General features: G+C 37.6%; 1 protein-coding gene across 1 annotated transcript; it reads left to right on the forward strand.

Moving 5' to 3' along the window:
- Nucleotides 1-1410: 1410 nt before the first annotated feature.
- Nucleotides 1411-21743, forward strand: IRAK1BP1 (interleukin 1 receptor associated kinase 1 binding protein 1). The gene is made up of 4 exons (XM_040239071.1): nt 1411-1817; nt 9180-9245; nt 19058-19188; nt 19293-21743. Exons 1-4 carry the CDS (start codon nt 1503-1505, stop codon nt 19561-19563), a joined length of 783 nt encoding a protein of 260 aa, XP_040095005.1. The 5' UTR covers nt 1411-1502; the 3' UTR covers nt 19564-21743.
- The last annotated feature ends 352 nt before the right edge of the window (nt 21744-22095 follow it).

The raw sequence follows: 22095 nt of genomic DNA on the forward strand, positions 1-22095 counted from the left end.
CCTTCTCATTCCTATATTTATATTTACCCACTCTCTCTTCTCATTTTTTGTCTCATCTGAGTTTTATTTTTAGTGCATGTTAAGATACAGATCAATACTTTTTTCACATAGCCAACCAACTATCCCTGTACCATTTTCCCAGGTATTTGAAACTTTTATCATGCCCTAAATATTTATATGCACTTAAAATTCCTATTGCTTTTTACCTATGATGTTCAGTCATTCAATGGTTCACCTTGAAGATTATATTTTTCCACATTTATCATTAAACAAAAAGAATTCTCCATAAGATTCAAGAAACATTATTTTTGGTGACAAATTATTTTAAAAACATGGTAGAAAGGTTTTTAAAATTAAAATACTAACATATAACTGCTTTTATCTAACAATAAACATCAAAATAAATATATACAAAACTATCCATGAACCAATGAAGGGGCTGCGGGTACTGCCTGATTTAGTTGAATCATCTTACTCATCAAAAATAAAAGAATAATGATAGAGAAGAAACTACCTGAGGATTGTCGGTTGGCTTTTTCAGGCTCCTTTCAAGAGAATAGTTGTCTTTAAAAAAAAAATTATCGAAAAAAAATATTTTTCCTCTGGGACAGGAGGGCTATTTTTATACATCATTACTTATTGGTAGGAAGAAAATCTACTTAATGTGGGTCACTGGGTTAAAGATTGTGATATTTTTCAAGCAAAGGGTAAAGATAAGAACTAAGTAGTGTAAAGTTTTGCCATGTCGATGTTGAATGTGCTTTGATACCACTTGAGTTTGTCTTGTCCTTATTCAAGGCCAGAACCATTCCAGGAATTTTAGAGAAAATTCGAGAGATTTGAAAAGCATGTCAAAGCTTTAGCTATTATCATTATCCATTATTTTCTGCTTTCCATATGGCAATTACTTTATGATCACATTGCAAACGTGGAATGTATTATCAACACGGCTTTAGAGGCGATGAAACCGAGATTCTAGGAATCATAAACTTCCATTCTCAAACTGGTAAAGGTCAATCCAACACAAATTTCTGGCGCTCTGGGGTGCCGTGGGGTCCACTGCGCAAGAGGAATAGTAAAGTTAGACAAAAGTAAAGACAAAATTGGGATAATCGGAGACCCGCAGCAGATTAAGAATACAAAGAGCCCTTCCGGCCTCTGAGGAAACTTCCGAGGGACGCACGGCGCGTCGCCGGCCGAGGCGGACGGACGGCGTGGAAAGGGGAGCTCACTGAGAGGGTGGCCGCATAGAAACCTCCCTCAGGTTTTCCAAGGCCACAAGGTCGCAAGTTAAAAACCACAGCGCCGCGCTCAGCCAACAACTCGTAAAGGAGACGCAGCAAAATGCCCCGCACAGCGTCGCTCCCGCCCTCCACAGCGGCTCCCGGACCGCCAAGCCCATCCCGAGAGCCTTTGCGCCGCGCCGCGCCAGCCTTGAGGCCTTGGACCCCTTCGGCCGCCGTCGGCTCTGAGTTGCTACGGACAACCAAGCCGCCATCGCTATGTCGTTGCAACAGACCCCCCAGTCGCGGGTGTTCGTGGAACTGCTTCCCTGGGCTGACCGAGGCCGGGAGAACTATCTGCTCTCGGGTGGAGAGACGCTGCCCGGCCTCCGCCGCCCTCTCTCCTCAGCGCCGGCCCAAACTGCCTCCCGCGAGGTGCATGTCAGCGGCACCGCGGAGGTGTCTGCGAGCCCCGACCGGGCGCAGGTGGTCGTGCGGGTGAGCAGCACCAAGGAGGCGGCGGCCGAGGCCAAGAAGAGCGTTTGCCGCCGCCTGGACTACATCACGCAGAGCCTCCGGCAGCAGGGCGTGCAGGTGAGGGCTCCGCCGGCCGGGAGCTTCCAGCCCGACCGCGAAAAGGCGGCGGCGGAGGGTAGGGGCGGGGAGGGTTTTGAGCGTCTAGGACACCTTTGTGTCATCGGCGGCGTGAGGGGCCGCGAGGACCTGGCTGAGTGTATCTCTGGTCCATCCTGCTCAGTTCAATTCAGTCGCTCAGTCGTGTCCGACCCTGCGACCCCATGAACTGCGACGCCAGGCCTCCCCGTCCATCACCAACTCCCGGAGTTGACTCAAACTCGTGTCCATCGAGTCGGTGATGCCATCCAACCATCTCATCCTCTGTCGTCCCCTTCTCCCCCCGCCTTCAATCCTTCCCAGCCTATCCTTCTAGGGGAAAGTAATTATCAGCCGCAGTGACTTGTAAAACAAAAGAATTAAAATGGAGTGGGGTTTTATTTGGTATCACTTGTTGCAGTAATTTGTTTTTAACCTTGAAATGACGAACTGTTCAGCTTGAAACAATAAGATGTAAATGCTTGCCTAAGTAGTGTGCTAGACACGGAATCTTTTTTTGTTTTTATTCTGCACCCCTCCTCCCAGCCTGGGAAAGCTTTACATGAAGTGATTCTTTGGTATTTTTCGCAAAAAGTAATGTGGGGCTGAGGCGAGATAGGGGGAATATTGTACCCATTTTCGTTTTATAAAGACTCAAAATTTTCTCCGAATTGTTTAGTTTTAGCTTAAAGAAGAAAATTAAGCCAGTGTATTGTACATGCCACCTATATGAAATACCTCTTCTTACCAGAGATGTTCCTGAAACAAATCCCTAAATAAATCTTGCCCTAAGCCCACTTAAAAAAAAAAAAAAAGGAATGAGTCTTATTTAATTCGTACAATACCCCTGTTAAGCAGGTTTTAATATCCCCACTTTCCAGATTTAAGGAGGTTAAATAATGCTCTGAACACCCAGGGTTATATTTGAACTCCTGTATTCTCAAAACCAAAATCTAGGTTTCTTTCAACTAGCCTAGGCTCCAGATAATTAGAATGAAAGAAAATAAAAAAGCACAGACTTCATAGGCTGTCTAAGATCCCTCATATTACAGAATAGCCTGAAGGCCTGAGCTGTGATTTGTGTCCCCCCAACACTGAATTCTTAAAAGTGCTCTTGTTAGAAATGACACACCCTGAAAAAGCAAGTCTTTATTTTAAGGAGTTTTATTTGTACTTATAAACATAGATTGCATGTATAAGCATAGATTTATTTTAAAAGTCATATTGAAAAGATGTCTCTAAATGATTTTACAGTTTAGAAGGATCTGCTGCTAACTATAAATTATGTGAATAAAATGAATTTAATATATAGAAACATATTCTCCCCAAAACTGCTGCCAGTGCTGCAGACATATTTGAATAATATAACTAATTCTTAAGTTTTTGCTTAAAATGTATACGGAGCTCACATGGCTGCAACTTCGAATATGTAAAACAGGATCAATCACTACATCCAACTTAAAGTGATTACATTAAAGACTTAATGTTCAAGACATGCAAAAGTCAGTAATCTCCAGATTATCTCTGCTGATGGAGGAAAGCAGTGGTAAATAATTTGTTCAGTAGAAAGTGCAAATAAAATCATTTATATTACATTTCAGGGTGAATTTAATGATTCTTCACAGAATCTTTATTCATTTTAAACTTTAAAATCTGTGTTTATAAACATCACTCCCCTGATTAAAAGGCCCCTCATATTCCAAACTCTTTCACTTAATAGAGCTTAGTTCTGTCATTTCCTGTCATCTCCTCCCCTCATAGACTGACTTCCCTCTTTTTTCCTTTAAAAACCAGCCCAAGTTCACTTCTTGAGCACTTTTTCATACCATACCCCATTCACAACCGTTAATAAAATGTATCACTTTATATTATATTACTACTCTCCTTGTCTCTCCTCCATATTCTAAACCTCTCCAGAGTGGAGACCCTGGTGGTGCAGAGGTTAAAGCGTCTGCCTGCAATGTGGGAGACCTGGGTTCCATCCCTGGGTCAGGAAGATACCCTGGAGAAGGAAATGGCAACCCACTCCAGTATTCTTGCCTGGAGAATCCCACGGACCGAGGAGACTGGTGGGCTAGTCCACGGGTCGCAAAGAGTCGGACACGACTGAGCGACTTCACTTCACTTCTTGCTTTGTATTGATGGGTTATGTTTCATACTCCTCACGTAATGTGTACTTAGAAAATGGTTAATAAACTATTCAGCTATCATATAGATCATATATAATTTTATGGTTATATATAGTTTCACCTGTGAAGGCATGACCTCATTTTGAGTGTTTTCATGGAAAAATGTTTTAAAGTTCCAAGCAGTATTTACTCATTCAACCATAAAATACTTAAACTTTCCTGATTACTGCATTTTAAATAAAACACTTATTAAACATTCCTTATCATTGTTCCTATTTTTCTGTTATTTTTCCTTTTGAAATTTATGAGAACTTTAAAAATTAAGATTATCAATAACTATCTCTCATATATTGCAAAAATTTTCCCAATTTTGTATTTGCCATGTAACCTTGTTTGCAGTATTAAACATTAAAAATTTTAAAGATTTATTTAAATTCTCTTAATAGTACAATTTTTCACGATATTTTTGAGTCTTCTAGTAAATCACTTAAACTCTTCAAAGTTTTATTTTCTCCATAAGGAAAGCTTCTCATAAGGAGATTAAAGCTAAATGATAAGAGTTTTTTAAATCCCCAAATTTGTAATAACTAATGTAATCTGTTTTTATTGTTTTCTTGTTCTGCTTCATATGTTGGTTAAAGTACTACTGTTTTTATTGTTTTTCACTTCAAATAAACATTTCTCCTGCAAAAAAAATGTTTTCTGACTTTGGTGTAATGCTTATTGGGTCCTTCGAAAGCCTGAGGCTACATAACTATTAACTAATATTTCCTGGACTTTTTAGGGACCCTTTATAGTACATTAAACATTTACTACATTTGGAATTTATTTTGGTATAAGGAAAAGGGTTTTGTTTTCTCCTAAATGGGTAAGTTACTGTACTTAAAGCCCTTAAAAATAAAAGTGCCCTTAAAAATAAAAATTACTGCTTTATTTGATCTTATGGTTGATTCAATAATAAAACAAATAACTCAATTAAAAAGCACAAAATACCTGAACATATACTTCACCAAAGAATATATACAGATGGCAAGTAAACACATGAAAAGATCCTCCACATTATTTGTCATTAAAGAAATGCAAATTAAAACCACAATTTGATACCATTATGCATGTATTAGATTGACTAAAATCCAATATCATTGATGATAGCAAATGCTGGCAAAGATGTGGAACAACAGAAATTTTCATTCATTGCTGGTGAGACTGCAAAGTGGTATGGCCACTTTGAAAGACAGTCTTACAGCTTCTTACAAAGTTATACTTATTATAGGAATCATTAACCTGCGTAAGAATCAAAGACTTATGTTCACATATAAATTTGTACAAGAATATTTATAGCAGGTATATTCATAACTCACTGAAACTTTAGAACTTGGAACAGCCAAGATGTTTTCAATAGCGGAATGAGTAACTTACATCCATGCACTGGAAAATTACTCAGCAATAAAGAGGTGCAAGGTAGTCACAGAACAACATGGGCAAAGCTTAAATATTATAAGTGAAAAAAACAGATTCAAAAGGTTTACATTCTATGATCCTTTCATGTGACATTCTGGAAAAGGGAAAACTATCGGGACATAAATTGGTGGACAGGTTGTTTGATGGCAAAGTGGTTAACTATAAAGGAGGTGCACAGAGAAGCTTCTCAAGGGGAAAGATTATTCTGTGTGGTACTGGAGTGGTGAATACATTTGTCAAAACCCATAAAACTAAATCACAAAAAGGGAACACTAATAATGCAAGTTTGAAAAAAAAACCAGAGATCAATTCCAGGACAGAACCCAGACTGTGACAAATGAACCTGTAACTCTGTTGCAAATGAATGACATAATTGCACTGAACATGGGGACAGAAGATGAGCGGAGTATCCTAAGTTTTGGAAAATTATATTTTACTAGAAACTAATGATAAAGATGAAAGATATATAAACTCTGTATTCTAGTTAGTAAATGTTTTTTCCAAGGTTTACAGTTCTGAAACTACTTAATATGTATGCTGCTATTAAGTCGCTTCAGTCGTGTCCGACTCTGTGTGACCCCATAGATGGCAGCCCGCTAGGCTCCCCTGTTCCTGGGATTCTCCAGGCAAGAATACTGGAGTGGGTTGCCATTAGTAGGCTTGAAAAATAGGTGGTTGGTGGCTGAGGGACTGGAGAGGAAATTACAGATAAGAAAGGAAGGTTAGAATGAACTCTGTGGTTCTTAATTAGAAACATCAGTATGAACTCATGTTTAGCTTAGTATATATCAGATGGATAGATGCAGAAACAATTGTGAATATATGTGTATATGTCACAAAGAGTCGGACAAGACTGAGAGACTGAACTTCACTGAAATGTACCATAGTAATAAAAAAATGATAACATCAGAAAAATCTGAAACTGAGGTATATGGAACTCTATACTATCCTGGCAACTTTTCTGTAGATTTTAAATTTTTCTAAAGTAGAAGTTATTAAAAGGTTACAGAACAGCATGTAGAGTACAATTTCATTTATAAAAAATTCTATACATAGATCTACAAATTTTTATGTGCATGGATAGATGATTTAATGTTTACTGAAATATTAACATAAGGGATTTGGACACTGTTCTTTCTCTAGTATTAGATATTCATTAACTAGTGTATATTATTTTTATAAAAACTATAATGTGAAGTGAAACAATAAAAGATACTTTCTTTTCTGCTACCTTTCCTAAAATTATTTCTCTAATTTTTCTGTCAGAAGTCTTATGTATATTTATCAAGTAAAGTGGGGGAAAACTGAAAAAAGACATCTAAGAAAATAGAAGATATGTTTACATGTCATAGAATACTAAATGACAAATGTTTCATGTATCAAGTTTCATGTTTTTAACTTTAAGCAACATATGCAGCATTGGTTTAGTTTATCAATACTGTAATTTTCTACAATGAGTAATTATTACCATAAGATGGTAATAAATATTATCACAAAAATGAATTAATATTTTCATTGAAACTGACATCAGAGCTATAATTGGAACTTAAGTTCAGATTTTCAGGTTAAAGCTTTTTAGAATTTTCTAGGTCTATAAATGGCTTGAAATTAGTGTATATCTTAAAATTCATGTGCATCTAAATCCTTTACCAAATAACAATTAAATGATTGAGCAGCAGCATCTTTATTTAGCATATATTTTTAAAGATACAAACATTTATAAAATATAAGTTCTGCCTATCCCCAAGAGTGGGAGTAAGTCAAGAATTCATTTCACTAAATTTTAAAACCCTTTTGAAACATAAATAAGAAGTTCAACTTTTTTATCAGAATTATATACCCTGTACTTATCCAGAGAGTCAAAAAGCATTAATGTTACTTTTCTAAGAACAGGCTGGCTTAGGTCCAATATTTCTGGAAATGTTTATATCATAATGGTATTGCATCTCTGTTTGCTGAGTACCTTCTGTGTCAAGCATTTTATTCACAGCTTTTCATTAAATCCTCAAATCAGTTCAATGTGATCTTGGAGGGAACAGCAGTGAGTGGCAGCTTGAAGCAAGATCTTCGTTTCCTGCCTGGGAATCAAACCTGTGCTGACTGGGTGAAAACCAGGAATCCTAACCACTAGACCACTAGGGGCTACTGACTAGAAGCAGAGCCCTGGCCCTTGACCTCTTTGAAAAAAGAATTTTAAGAGACCAAGGTTGTAAAACAGGCAAAGATTATTAGAAGCACCATACGTGTGAAAGAGCACCAAGAAAAGCAGTTTATTTAGGACAGAAGTAAAGCAGAGCTACACGCTCGAAGAGTCAGGGCATCTTTGCTAAGGAGGAGCGCTAAAGGTGTGGTTGCTGCTGCTAAGTCGCTTCAGTCGTGTCCGGCTCTGCGACCCCACAGACGGCAGCCCACCAGGCTCCGCCATCCCTGGGATTCTCCAGGCAAGAACACTAGAGTGGGTTGCCATTTCCTTCTCCAAAGCAGGAAAGTGAAAAGTGAAAGGGAAGTCGCTCAGTCGTGTCCGACGCTTAGCGACCCCATGGACTGCAGCCCACCAGACTCCTCCGTCCATGGGATTTTCCAGGCAAGAGTACTGGAGTGGGGTGCCATTGCCTTCTCCGAAGGTGTGGTTTGAATTGCTTAAATAGGGGCCTTCTTCCAGGTCTTTGTTTTCCTCTAGCCAATTACCCTGCTTATTGCCCATATCTGATCTGACTCAGGACCCTGTCCAATGTGCGCACGAATCTTTTGGCTAAGATGGATTCCAGCACAAAGGTCTCTGAGGGGTTGGCAAAACATATTATGGGTTGGCACCCCCTTCTTTTTTGACCCCCTAGGAACTTTTCTGCACATGTACAGCCAGGGAGGTCTCCTTTTCCTGAAGAATGAAAGATGTGGTCATCTTTTTACTCCAGGTGGCTCAGATGGTAAAGCGTCTGTCTGCCGTGTGGGAGACCCAGGTTCGATCCCTGGGCTGGAAAGATCCGCTGGAGAAGGAAATGGCCACCCACTCCAGTAATCTTGCCTGGAAAATTCCATGGACTGAGGAGCCTGGTGGGCTACAGTCCATGGGGTCGCAGAGAGTCGGACACGACTGAGCGACTTCACTTTCACTTTCAGGGCTTAGTTTCTGTCTGCTCCTGCCATTATCTTTTTCCCCGAAATATGGGGGAAGGGGAGACAAGCTCCAGTCGCTCAGCCTGGGGCCCATCTACCTACTACCTCACATGCGGTGTGACACAATTTTATAAGTGTGGAAACTATGTCTCAGAAAGTTGAGTAACTTGCCCAAAGTTGCATACTATATGTGTTCAGTAAATTAGTATTATTTGTAAACAAATTATAACATTAAATTATAATAAATTGTTAATTTAATAACTTAAATTATTAATAAATTATTAAATTATAATATTAAATGTTTAAATTATTAAACATTTTATAAACTCTAACATCCCTACAACATTCAGAATGTTTTATGTACAAATAATGCTTCAGATATATATCACCCTAAGTTCATACTTAACTGAATGTAAAAATTACAACTGGAATGACAATTATGAAATATCAGCAAATATTTGTAGGTTTCTGAATTTATGTTTTTTTAGGAAAATTTTAAAGCATTAGGCAAGCCAGTTCTTTTCACATATTTTGTTATTCTGATTTTCATAAGTACAGGTTTATACTTTATGTTTTAGATTAATTGCATTTAGTAGCCAAACATTCAGTAATCATATTCTTGTACTTTCTGTTTCAGTCAGAAAATGTAACTGTGACAAAGGATTTTAAAAGGCTAGAAAATGCTTATCACATGGAAGCAGAGGTATGTATTATCTTCACAAATAACTGGAAACAGCATGACTTTGTGGGGACAATTTGCATTTAATTTTATTCTTGAAAGTCAAGTACAGGAAAAATACTTCTCATGGTGTTGATAAAAGATCATTTTCCTCAAAATCATTTTTGGTGTTACCATATCTGGGTGAGATTTAAGAGAAATTGTTTTGAAACAGAATAAAAATAGCAAGAGTGAAGTAGCATTTAATTGCCACCTGAACAAAATTTTTGTAATGCTATCATGTAGTCAACAGGAAGAAACACTACAGAGGAAAAATTTCTTCTCCTCAGATAAAGAGCAAATTAATAGTCATAGCATAAAGGATTGAAAGACTTCAACATTCTTTTGTTTCACAAGACAATTTTATTTTGTGTTAAGATTTATTTAAAAATAAAAACGACTCAACCTTTGCACAAATTGAAACAATTGTGTATTTTTTTATACACAATTAATGAAAACCTAGATAGTATATTCAAAAGCAGAGACATTACTTTGCCAACTAAGGTCCGTCTAGTTAGTCAAGGCTATGGTTTTTCCTGTGGTCACGTATGGATGTGAGAGTTGGACTGTGAAGAAGGCTGAGCGCTGAAGAATTGATGCTTTTGTTTTTTTGTTTGTTTGTTTGTTTTTATATTTATTTTTTATTTTACTTTACAATTCTGTATTGGTTTTGTCATACATTGACATGAATCCACCAAGGGTGTACATGCGTTCCCAAACATGAAACCCCTCCCACCCCCCTCCCCACAACATCTCTCTGGGTCATCCCCGTGTACCAGCCCCAAGCATGCCGTATCCTGCATCGGACATAGACTGGCAATTCGATTCTTACATGATATTATACATGTTTCAATGCCATTCTCCCAAATCATCTCACCCTCTCCCTCTGAGTCCAAAAGTACACTATACACATCTGTGTCTTTTTTGCTGTCCTGCATACAGGGTCATCATTGCCATCTTTCTAAATTCCAAATATATGTGTTAGTACAGTGTATTGGTGTTTTTCTTTCTGGCTTACTTCACTCTGTATAATCAGCTCCAGTTTCGTCCATCTTATCAGAACTGATTCAAATGTATTCTTTTTAACGGCTGAGTAATACTCCATTGTGTATATGTACCACAGCTTTCTTATCCATTCATCTGCTGATGGACATCTAGGTTGTTTCCATGTCCTGGCTATTATAAACAGTGCTGCGATGAACATTGGGGTGCACGTGTCTCTTTCAATTCTGGTTTCCTCAGTGTGTATGCCCAGCAGTGGGATTGCTGGGTCATAAGGCAGTTCTATTTGCAATTTTTTAAGGAATCTCCACACTGTTCTCCATAGTGGCTGTACTAGTTTGCATTCCCACCAACAGTGTAGGAGGGTTCCCTTCTCTCCACATCCTCTCCAGCATTTATTGCTTGCAGATTTTTGGATCGCAGACATTCTGACTGGTGTGAAGTGGTACCTCATTGTGGTTTTGATTTGCATTTCTCTGATAATGAGTGATGTTGAGCATCTTTTCATGTGTTTGTTAGCCATCTGTATGTCTTCTTTGGAGAAATGTCTATTTAGTTCTTTGGCCCATTTTTTGATTGGGTCATTTATTTTTCTGGAATTGAGCTGCATAAGTTGCTTGTATATTTTTGAGATTAGTTGTTTGTCAGTTGCTTCATTTGCTATTATTTTCTCCCATTCCGAAGGCTGTCTTTTCACTTTGCTTATATTTTCCTTTGTTGTGCAGAAGCTTTTAATTTTAATTAGGTCCCATTTGTTTATTTTTGCTTTTATTTCCAGAATTCTGGGAGGTGGATCATAGAGGATCCTGCTGTGGTTTATGTCGGAGAGTGTTTTGCCTATGTTCTCCTCTAGGAGTTTTATAGTGTCTCGTCTTACATTTAGATCTTTAATCCATTTTGAGTTTATCTTTGTGTACGGTGTTAGAAAGTGATCTAGTTTCATTCTTTTACAAGTGGTTGACCAGTTTTCCCAGCACCACTTGTTAAAGAGATTATCTTTACTCCATTGTATATTCTTGCCTCCTTTGTCAAAGATAAGGTATCCATATGTGTGTGGATTTATCTCTGGGCTTTCTATTTTGTTCCATTGATCTATATTTCTGTCTTTGTGCCAATACCATACTGTCTTGATGACTGTGGCTTTGTAGTAGAGCCTGAAGTCAGGCAAGTTGATTCCTCCAGTTCCATTCTTCTTTCTCAAGATTGCTTTGGCTATTCAAGGTTTTTTGTATTTCCATACAAATCTTGAAATTATTTGTTCTAGTTCTGTGAAAAATATCGCTGGTATCTTGATAGGGATTGCATTGAATTTGTAAATTGTTTTGGGTAGTATACTGATTTTCACTATATTGATTCTTCCGATCCATGAACATGGTATATTTCTCCATCTATTAGTGTCCTCTTTGATTTCTTTCATCAGTGTTTTATAGTTTTCTATATATAGGTCTTTAGTTTCTTTAGGTAGATATATTCCTAAGTATTTTATTCTTTTTGTTGCAATGGTGAATGGAATTGTTTCCTTAATTTCTTTTTCTACTTTCTCATTATTAGTGTATAGGAATGCAAGGGATTTCTGTGTGTTGATTTTATATCCTGCAACTTTACTATATTCATTAATTAGCTCTAGTAATTTTCTAGTAGAGTCTTTAGGGTTTTCTATGTAGAGGATCATGTCATCTGCAAACAGTGAGAGTTTTACTTCTTCTTTTCCAACTTGGATTCCTTTTATTTCTTTTTCTGCTCTGATTGCTGTGGCTAAAACTTCCAGAACTATGTTGAATAGTAGTGGTGAAAGTGGGCACCCTTGTCTTGTTCCTGACTTTAGGGGAAATGCTTTGAATTTTTCACCATTGAGGATAATGTTTGCTGTGGGTTTGTCATATATAGCTTTTATTATGTTGAGGTATGTTCCTTCTATTCCTGCTTTCTGGAGAGTTTTTATCATAAATGGATGTTGAATCTTGTCAAAGGCCTTCTCTGCATCTATTGAGATAATCATATGGCTTTTATTTTTCAATTTGTTAATGTGGTGAATTACATTGATTGATTTGCGGATATTGAAGAATCCTTGCATCCCTGGGATAAAGCCCACTTAGTCATGGTGTATGATCTTTTTAATGTGTTGTTGAATTCTAATTGCTAGAATTTTGTTGAGGATTTTTGCATCTATGTTCATCAGTGATATTGGCCTATAGTTTTCTTTTTTTGTAGTATATTTGTCAGGTTTTGGTATCAGGGTGATGGTGGCCTCATAGAATGAGTTTGGAAGTTTACCTTCCTCTGCAATTTCTGGAAGAGTTTGAGTAGGATAGGTGTTAGCTCTTCTCGAAATTTTTGGTAGAATTCAGCTGTGAAGCCATCTGGACCTGGGCTTTTGTTTGCTGGAAGATTTCTGATTACAGTTTCAATTTCCGTGCTTTTGATTGGTCTGTTGAATTGATGCTTTTGAACTGTGGTGTTGGAGAAGACTCTTGAGAGTCCCTTGGACTGCAAGGAGATCCAACCAGTCCATTCTGAAGATCAACCCTGGGATTTCTTTGGAAGGAATGATGCTAAAGCTGAAGCTCCAGTACTTTGGCCACTTCATGCAAAGAGTTGACTCATTGGAAAAGACTCTGATGCTGGGAGGGATTGAGGGCAGGAGGAGAAGGGGACGACCCAGGATGAGATGGCTGGATGGCATCACGGACTCGATGGACGTGAGTCTGAGTGAACTCTGGGAGATGGTGATGGACAGCGAGGCCTGGCGTGCTGCGATTCATGGGGTCAGAAAGAGTCGGACACGACTGAGTGACTGAACTGAACTGAATGAAAACATTTAGTTCCTAGATCTGTTGAGCTTTTTACTTATCTTCAAAGATTTTATGATCAGGACTTTATGAAGTCAGAGTATGTTATAAGTAGTTACAGCCAGGTTAGAAGACTGCTGTCTCTTTGATTCCAAACTTGGAGTATGTGCTTAGTCACACCGCTTCCTTGCCACAGGAAACAAACAAGAGTGGATTAGAATGGACTCTTGTTAATCCAATCAGAGAACCTTTGCCTTTCGGTTCAGTTCAGTCGCTCAGTCATGTCCCACTCTTTCCGACCCCATGAATCGCAGCATGCCAGGCCTCCCTGTCCATCACCATCTCCCAGAGTTCACTCAGACTCACGTCCATCCAGTCCGTGATGCCATCCAGCCATCTCATCCTCTGTCATCCCCTTCTCCCCCTGCCCCCAATCCCTCCCAGCATCAGTCTTTTCCAATGAGTCAACTCTTCGCATGAGGTGGCCAAAGTACTGGAGTTTCAGCTTTAGCATCATTCCTTCCAGAGAAACCCCAGAGCTGATCTCCTTCAGAATGGACTGGTTGGATCTCCTTGCAGTCCAAGGGACTCTCAAGAGTCTTCTCCAACACCACAGTTCAAAAGCATCAATTCTTCGCCACTCAGCTTTCTTCACAGTCCAACTCTCACATCCATACATGACCCCTGGAAAAACCATAGCCTTGACTAGACGGACCTTAGTCGGCAAAGTAATGTCTCTGCTTTTGAATATACTATCTAGGTTGGTTATAACTTTTCTTCCAAGGAGTAAGCGTCTTTTAATTTCATGGCTGCAATCACCATCTGCAGTGATTTTGAAGCCCCAAAAAATAAAGTCTGACACTATTTCCACTGTTTCCCCATCTATTTCCCATGAAGTGATGGGATCAGAGGCCATGATCTTTGTTTTCTGAATGTTAAGCTTTAGGCCAACTTTTTCACTCTCCACTTTTACTTTTATCAAGAGGCTTTTTAGTTCCTCTTCACTCTCTGCCATAAGGGTCTTATCATCTGCATATCTGAGGTTATTGATATTTCTCCCGGCAGTCTTGATTCCAGCTTGTGCTTCTTCCAGTCCAGCGTTTCTCATGATGTACTCTGCATATAACTTAAATAAGCAGGGGAACAATATACAGCCTTGATGTACTCCTTTTCCTATTTGGAAACAGTCTGTTGTTCCATGTCCAATTCTAACTGTTGCTTCCTGACCTGCGTACAGATTTCTCAAGAGGCAGGTCAGGTGGTCTGGTATTCCCATCTCTTTCAGAATTTTCTACAGTTTATTGTGATCCACACAGTCAAAGGCTTTGGCATAGTCAATAAAGCAGAAATAGATGTTTTTCTGGAACTCTCTTGCTTTCTCCATGATCCAGTGGATGTTGGCAATTTGATCTCTGGTTCCTCTGCCTTAAGAAATCACCTAGTCCTACCTTCAGGCAGATAATACATTATTTTTCCTAAATTTAACGGTGTGGCTAAGATAGCTTAGGCTCAGACTTTTTAAAGATCATATTACAAGAATTAGAATGGAAATTAGAATCCTGGCTTCTTACCTCTTGAGTTAGTAATTATCATAATACACTGTTGTCCCTATATTTACTTGAATAAATTTGTAATTTTTTCACTTAAAATTTAACTATCTGAAGGAATTTTAAAAATACTTTAATGATTTTGGGCTTCCCTGTTGCTTCAGCAATAAAGAATCCACCTGCAATGCAGGAGATGTCATAGGCACCTCACGTTCAATTCCTGGCTCAGGAAGATCCCCTGGAGAAGGAAATGGTGACCCACTCCAGTATTCTTGCCTGGGAAATCCAGTGGACAGAGGAGCCTGACAGGCTACAGTCCACGGCGTTGCAGAGAGTCCGGACATGACTTAGTGACTAAACAACAATGATGATGATTTTAGGGATCCACCTAGGAAATGTTGAAGTAAAACCTTGGCTTTGCAATTCCTTTATCTGTCTTTCCACTTCTTATGTTGTTTTCTTGTTACAGTTTCAGTGTTGGAGAGATTTTAAAAACCTAGGACACAATAAGCATTCAATAAAGGTCTATTAAAAAGTCTATAGGAAAAGTAATATAAACAGTCCTCCCTCTCCTTGTCCTTCCACGTTTCCATGTGTCATCTGTTTTCCATACATTATCTCATCTAGTCTTTTCTCAACTCTTCATTTTTGTTGTGAAATATTTTATATGTGGTTTGGTTTTAGTGGTTTTAGTTGCTAAGTCATGTCCAACTCTTGTCACCCCGTGGACTGTGGCCTGCGAGGCTCCTCTGTCCATGGGATTTTCCAGGCAAGAATACTGGAGTGGGTTGCCATTTCCTTGTCCAATGTATAAGTCATATTTATACTTGATTTATGCATTTAAATCATATTTTTCCTATCTTATATTTCCCCTATATTCAGCAAAAATATTGTTCAAAATCAAAGGCCAGTTATAGACTTTTTTCAGAAAGCTGAAAGAATTTATTACCATAGACCTTCAATCCAAGGAATGTTAAACAGAGTTGGGTAGGTGGAAGGAAATGGTACTAGAAAGGAATAGGAATCTACAGAGAGGAATGAAGAACACTGAAAATGGTAACTACATAGGTAGATTTGATATTTTTCTTATATCTCTATAACTCTACACCTATATAAAAATAATTGTTTAAACAAAAATGATAATGATGAACTTTAGGGATTATAACATATATAAAACATACAACAGCAATAGCATGAAGGGAGAAATAGAAGTACAATATTTAAAGTTTCTTATGTGTGAAATGATGTATCTCCTGAAGGTAGACTGAGATAAATTAAACATATATATATACTGTAAACTCTAAAGCAGACACTAAAGTAACAGGTTACAGTAAAGAAACCAATGAAAGATATCAAATAGAATAAAAAATATACTCAGTCTCTTCCCCAAAAGGCAGAAAATGGGGAGAGGGGAACAAAGAAAATATGAGACAAATAGAAAATCAATAGCAAGATCAGAAGTTTAAATATAACCATATCAATAATCACATTAAATACAAATAATTTAAGGGGCTTTCCCCATGGCTCAGTAAAGAACCTGCTTGGCAATGCAGGAGACATAAGAGGCACAGGTTCAAGCCCTGGGTCAGGAAGATCCCCCTGGAGGAGAGCATGGCAAGCCACTCCAGTATTCTTGCCTGGAGTATGGACAGAGAAGTCTGGCAGGCTACAGTCCACAGCGTTGCAAAGAGTCGGACACAACTGAAGCAACTTAGCATGCACGCATGCTGATGTATAAGTGAGATAAATGACAGTAATGATACAAGAGATGGGGTGGAATACTTAGGATTATTTTGTTATTATAGTTATACCGCCCATAAAGTGGTATAGTGTTATTTAAAGTGGACTTGGATTCATTGTTAATATGTATTATGTACTTTAGGGAAACCACTAATAAAAGCTTAAAAAATATAACTGATATGCTAAGAAAGGAGAAAAAGAAGAAACCATGAAATGCTCAATTAAAATCACAAAAGGCAGAAGACAGAACTTAGAAAAAAGAACGAAGGAAACAAATAGAAAACAGTAAAGAATATGATAGATATTACTCTAGCTCTATCAGTAATGCTTTGAGCATCAGTGGCCTAAATGCAACAATTAAAAGACAGTTTGTCACAGTGGGTCAAAAACACCATCAAACTATATGTTATCTATGAGAAATCTGTCTTAAATATAAAGACATATATAGATATCCATGGGGAAAAATTAATCATGCTAACACTAATCAAAAGAAAGCAAGCGTCACTATCATAATTTTATACAGAGCAGACTTCATAATAGGGAGTTATCAAGGATACAGAAGGGTATTATGTAATGATACAGGGCAGTTTTCCAAGAAACATAACAATCCATGGGGACTTCCCTGGTGGTCCAGTGGTTAAGACCCTGTGCTTCGAGTGCAGGGTTCAATCCCTGGTCAGGGAACTAAGATCCCACATGCCACACAGTGGCACAGCCAAAAAATAATAACTGTCTTTAATATGCAGTCTCCTGAGTATCAAACTACATCAGGCAAAAACTAATAGAACCTCTAGGAGGAATAGATGCATCCACCATCATAGTTGGAGTCTCCAACTTCCTTTATCAAAAAGGGACAGATTCAGGGACTTTCCTCGTGGTCCAGTGGTTACGAGTCTACCTGGCAGTGCAGGGGACATGGGTTCAGTCCCTGGTCAGGGAACTAAGATCCCACAGGCCATGGAGCAACTAAGCCTGTGGGCCGCAAGTAGACAGACTATACACCACACAAAAAATCCCACATGATGCAGTGAAGACCCTATGATGCAACTGAGACCTGATGCAGCCAAATAAATAATGTTTTTTTTTTAAAAAAGGAAAGTCACTTTAAAAAGAAGGGGCAGATTCCACAGGCATAAAATCAGTAAGGACCTAGTTAAATTCAATAATACCATCAATTGACTGGATATAATGGACATCTACGCGGCTTCTCAGGTGGTTCAGTGGTAAAGATCCACCTGCCAAGCAGGTGACATGGGTTCCATCAACCCCTGGGTCAAGAAGATCTCCTGGAGAAGGAAATGGCAACCCACTCCGATGTTCTTGTCTAGAAAATCCCATGGACAGAGGAGCCATGGGTTCACAAAGAGTCGGACACAACGACTAAAAACAACAACAAAATGGAAATCTATAAATTACTTCCCCCAAAACAGAATTCTTCTCAAGCTCTAATGGAATATTCACCAAGATAGCACACGTTTGGAATTTGGGTCTTTCAAGAACAAGCCACCCATTCTTAATACTTGGCTCTGCAGTAAACCTTTCTCTGCTCCCCTTACCCCTAAAATACATTCTAGGCCAAAACTTATACCTTAACAAATTTAAAAGGATAGATAATATAATGTTTGCTCTCTGATCACAGTGGAATTAAACTAGAAATCAGTAATGGAAACATTATTGGAAAATCCCGATATGTGGAGATTAAACAACATACTTCTAAATGACATGTGGATCAATGAAGAAATCCCAAGAGAAATTTTAAAATGTTTAGAACTAAATGAAAATGAAAATACAATCTATCAAAAACTATGAGATGCAGCGAAAGCAGGGCTTAGAGAGAAATTTTAGCATTGAATGCATATAGTAAAAAGAAGAAAAATCTGAAATAAATAATCTAAGCTTCTGCCTTAAGAAACTAGAAAAAAGAGCAAATTAATCCAAAGTAAGTATTGAAACCAGACAGAACATCAGTCTTCCGTGGATAACATTTATGATGAAAGGCAACTGTTCTATATTGTATAAGATGACTGTGCTACTCCAGCCTGTACTTAAGTATCTGTACATTATTGTTTTACATATTTTACATAAAGTATTATATATTTTACATAAAGTACTTCAGTACCTGTACTTCATTGTTTTACATATTGAGCTTGTGTAGTTTCCTTAGGAAAAAGGTTTAGTTTGCTTCCGTAGAATGTTTAAAGACTACAGTTTTCAAGTATTGCTGAACGTATAAGAACTGCTTCCACATAGTTAAAGGCAGATGGCATAATGAAATAGATGAGCTTCTGCATATAGATCTGAAAATAATTATCGGATGAAGAAGCATACCTCACTGACAGCAGTGAAGCATGAAGTAATTACCGCTAATCAGGAAGCTGGCTAATGTCTAAAGAGTCATGAAACATTTATCAGGCTAAGAATTTAGCCAAATAATAAAATTGAAGGGGAAGCCCCCCAATTCTGTTTCATAAAAAAGTCCCTGACTGATTTAAAATGAATTTTAAAATGTTCAAGTCAACAATAAACAAATTAAAAAATTCATAAGCAAAGATAAATTCAATAACAAAATTTGGTTATAAGTACCAAGTAGGCCTTTCTTATCTGTTACATACTATAAAATGACCTCACTGTAATCTGTCTTTACTTTTTCTTAACTCACATGTAGAAAAAAATTTGAAATCAGAAATGAAAATAATTTCAACTGTTATCTCATTTACAGGTCTGCATTACATTTACTGAATTTGGAAAAATGCAAAATATCTGTAACTTTCTTGTTGAAAAGCTAGATAGCTCTGTTGTCATCAGCCAACCCCAGTTCTATCACATGCCAGGTTCTGTTGATAACCTTCGGTAAGTTAAGCACATCTTTCAATGAATTAACTAATTAAACAAAACTGTTCCATCCTACAGTTTGTTGAATGTCTTACTAATCATTTCTGCATTTAATTCCTAAGACGACAAGCCTGTCTTGCTGCTGTAGAAAACGCATGGCGCAAAGCTCAAGAAGTCTGTAACCTTGTCGGCCAAACTCTAGGAAAACCTTTAATAATCAAAGAAGAAGAAACGAAAGAATGGGAAGGCCAAAGAGATGATCCCCAGCCATCCAGACTTTCCAGTTCATTAACCGTACAACAAAAAATCAAAAGTGCAACAATACATGCTGCTTCCAAAGTATTCATAACTTTTGAAGTAAAGGGGAGAGAGAAGAAAAAAAAACACATCTGAAATTCTGACCAAAATATACTGTGTTTGTATCTTTTTTTGTCTACTTTTATACTTTTTATAATGTTTGCTTTTGTCCTAAATATATATATATATATTGTATAGTATATAATAAAGTGTTTTACCCCCAAGCCTGTCAATCCTTGAATATAGTTCCACAGAATACTTACGTTTACTTTCTGTTTTCGCAAACATATTACAGGAAATACTCTGGAAACAAATGTGTTATATACACTTGTATACAGACAGTTCATATAAGTGCATGTGTAAATAATTTTATATTTCTACTCTGGAAAGAAATGGTGACACAGTTATTAACATGATTCTTAACATGCATTCTTAGAAAGTACAATGGGCTTCTCTGGTAGCTCAGTAAAGAATCCACCTACAATTTGGGAGACCTGGGTTCAATATCTGGGTTGGGAAGATCCCCTGGAGAAGGGTATGGCAACCCGCTCCAGTATTCTTGCCTGGAGAATCCCATGGACAGAGGAGCCTGGTGGGCTACAGTCCATGGGGTCACAAAGAGTCAGACACAACTGAGTGACTAACACTTTCACTTTCACACTTGCACAACATTCATTCTTAGAATAATGAGCAATACATAACTTTTGATAAAAGGATACTGATGTATACTAAGAAAATATTCTGATGCCAGAAATAAAAGGTAATATATGGACCAGACTGTCTTCACCAGGACTCCTTTGATTATACCAGCTTTCTCCAGTACAAATATAATGTAATTCATGTATATAATTTAAGATTTCTTAGTAGGTATATTTTTTAAAAAGTAAAAAACAGTTGAAACTAATACTTTATTTAACCTAGCATATCCAAAATATCATTTCAGCATGTAACTATTTTCTAAATAATTAATGGGTATTTTATATTCTTTTTTCATCATGTTTTCAAAATCCAGTGTGTATTTTATATTACAGCACATCTCAATTCATATGCTAAATTTTCATCACAAATACTTGATCTGTATATAATTTTCTTAAAATATAGGCAGAAAAAAATAGGTTCACATACCCATGTTGTTCCAGACATGCTTAAAGATCTAGTAACTGAATCAAGTGTCAGTTTTTAAATTTAAAAAAAAAAAAACTTTTTTAATTTTAACATTCAGTTCCTTAGTTTCACTAGCCACATTTCAGGCACTTGAAAGCCATAAGTAGGTAATGGCTACCATGTTGGACAGCGCAGAGCCGTACACTGAGATGATCCTTTCAGGCTATCACCAAGTACATCACTGCTATTGCAATATACACTGTCTAAAGTGTATCCACAGAAAACAAGGCTGTCATGTTGCACAGGCTTACCATTCCCCACCACACAGCTAGGCCCTTGGGTTTTTTTTTTTTTTTCCTGATATTTCTTGACACTCATATGCCAATATTTCTCTCATAACATATTCCAGTATGCAGTTTCCATCCCCACACACTTTCTTAAGTGGCACTAAAAACCACTTCTCCATCTCTTCTGTGGTATCCTTGAAGTGAAATGAAGTCGCTCAGTCGTGTCCGACTCTTTGCGATCCGGTGGACTGTAGCCACCAGGCTCCTCCGTCCATGGGATTCTCCAGGCAAGAGTACTGGAGTGGGGTGCCATTTCCTTCTCCAGGGGATCTTCCTGACCCAGGGATCGAACCCAGGTCTCCCTCATCGTAGGCAGACGCTTTAACCTCTGAGCCACCAGGGAGGTGGGAGGGAATATGGAAGCTAAGAAGAAGAACTTTAGACTCTGACGCTGCTATTTTAAAATCCTGATTTTACCACTTGAGTGTAAGCTTCTTTAGAGTGGAGATCTTCTCTTTCTCGTTCACAACTGCATTCTCAGTCTCAGCATAGTGACAGGGCCAACACCAAGCAGATTCTCAAATATCTGCTGAGCATATAAACCGGTTATGAAAACTAGGCAAGTCACTTTAATTAAGCTTCTCTTTCTTCACCAGTGAAACGAGGCTAATATCTATCCTGCAGTGTTACTATAAGAATTAAAGTTGGTAAATGTAAGATAATAAAGAATAATGCCTAGTACATAACAGTCATTTGGTAAATGGTAGCCACTCTATCAACTGCATTCTTTGATTATTGTCAACCCAAGTAAAATCTGCCTTCTCCAAGTCTTCCATTAAGATGAATTTTTAAATAGTCATATTAAAAATAAATATCAGAAAATCAGTTAAATGTATGTTGAATTATTTCCAAAAAAAGTTAAGATTATATCTTAGCATTCATTTATCCACTTGAGTAAAAAAGTACAATTGAGCCTATATCAAGAAAAAAAATTGTTCATACTCAGTAAAATTTAATCACAGGGAGTGATTTTTCTTAGCCATCGCTGCATGATATTTTTGGTTCCATCATATTTGGTAAAGAAGGTTTTCAACTTAGCAAGAAATATCAATACCTAAAAACAAATTTTAAGTTAGCATGCACTTTTTAGGATTCACAGGCATTTTTACAGACATTGCTTAAAAAAAAAATCCTATAAAATGGGCAGTCTTACAATTGTATAGAGTATGTAAGAGCA

This window comes from Oryx dammah, unplaced genomic scaffold (genome assembly GCF_014754425.2).
Source record: "Oryx dammah isolate SB20612 unplaced genomic scaffold, SCBI_Odam_1.1 HiC_scaffold_4, whole genome shotgun sequence".
Classification (NCBI taxonomy): Eukaryota; Metazoa; Chordata; class Mammalia; order Artiodactyla; family Bovidae; genus Oryx; species Oryx dammah.

Excerpts from the sequence above, each read along its gene's own strand:
- IRAK1BP1 (XM_040239071.1), top strand. The coding sequence starts at position 1,503 with ATGTCGTTGCAACAGACCCCCCAGTCGCGGGTGTTCGTGGAACTGCTT. Across the intron at positions 9,246-19,057 it reads CTTATCACATGGAAGCAGAG|GTCTGCATTACATTTACTGA; the intron begins GTATGTATTATC and ends TCTCATTTACAG. Across the intron at positions 19,189-19,292 it reads GGTTCTGTTGATAACCTTCG|ACGACAAGCCTGTCTTGCTG; the intron begins GTAAGTTAAGCA and ends TTAATTCCTAAG.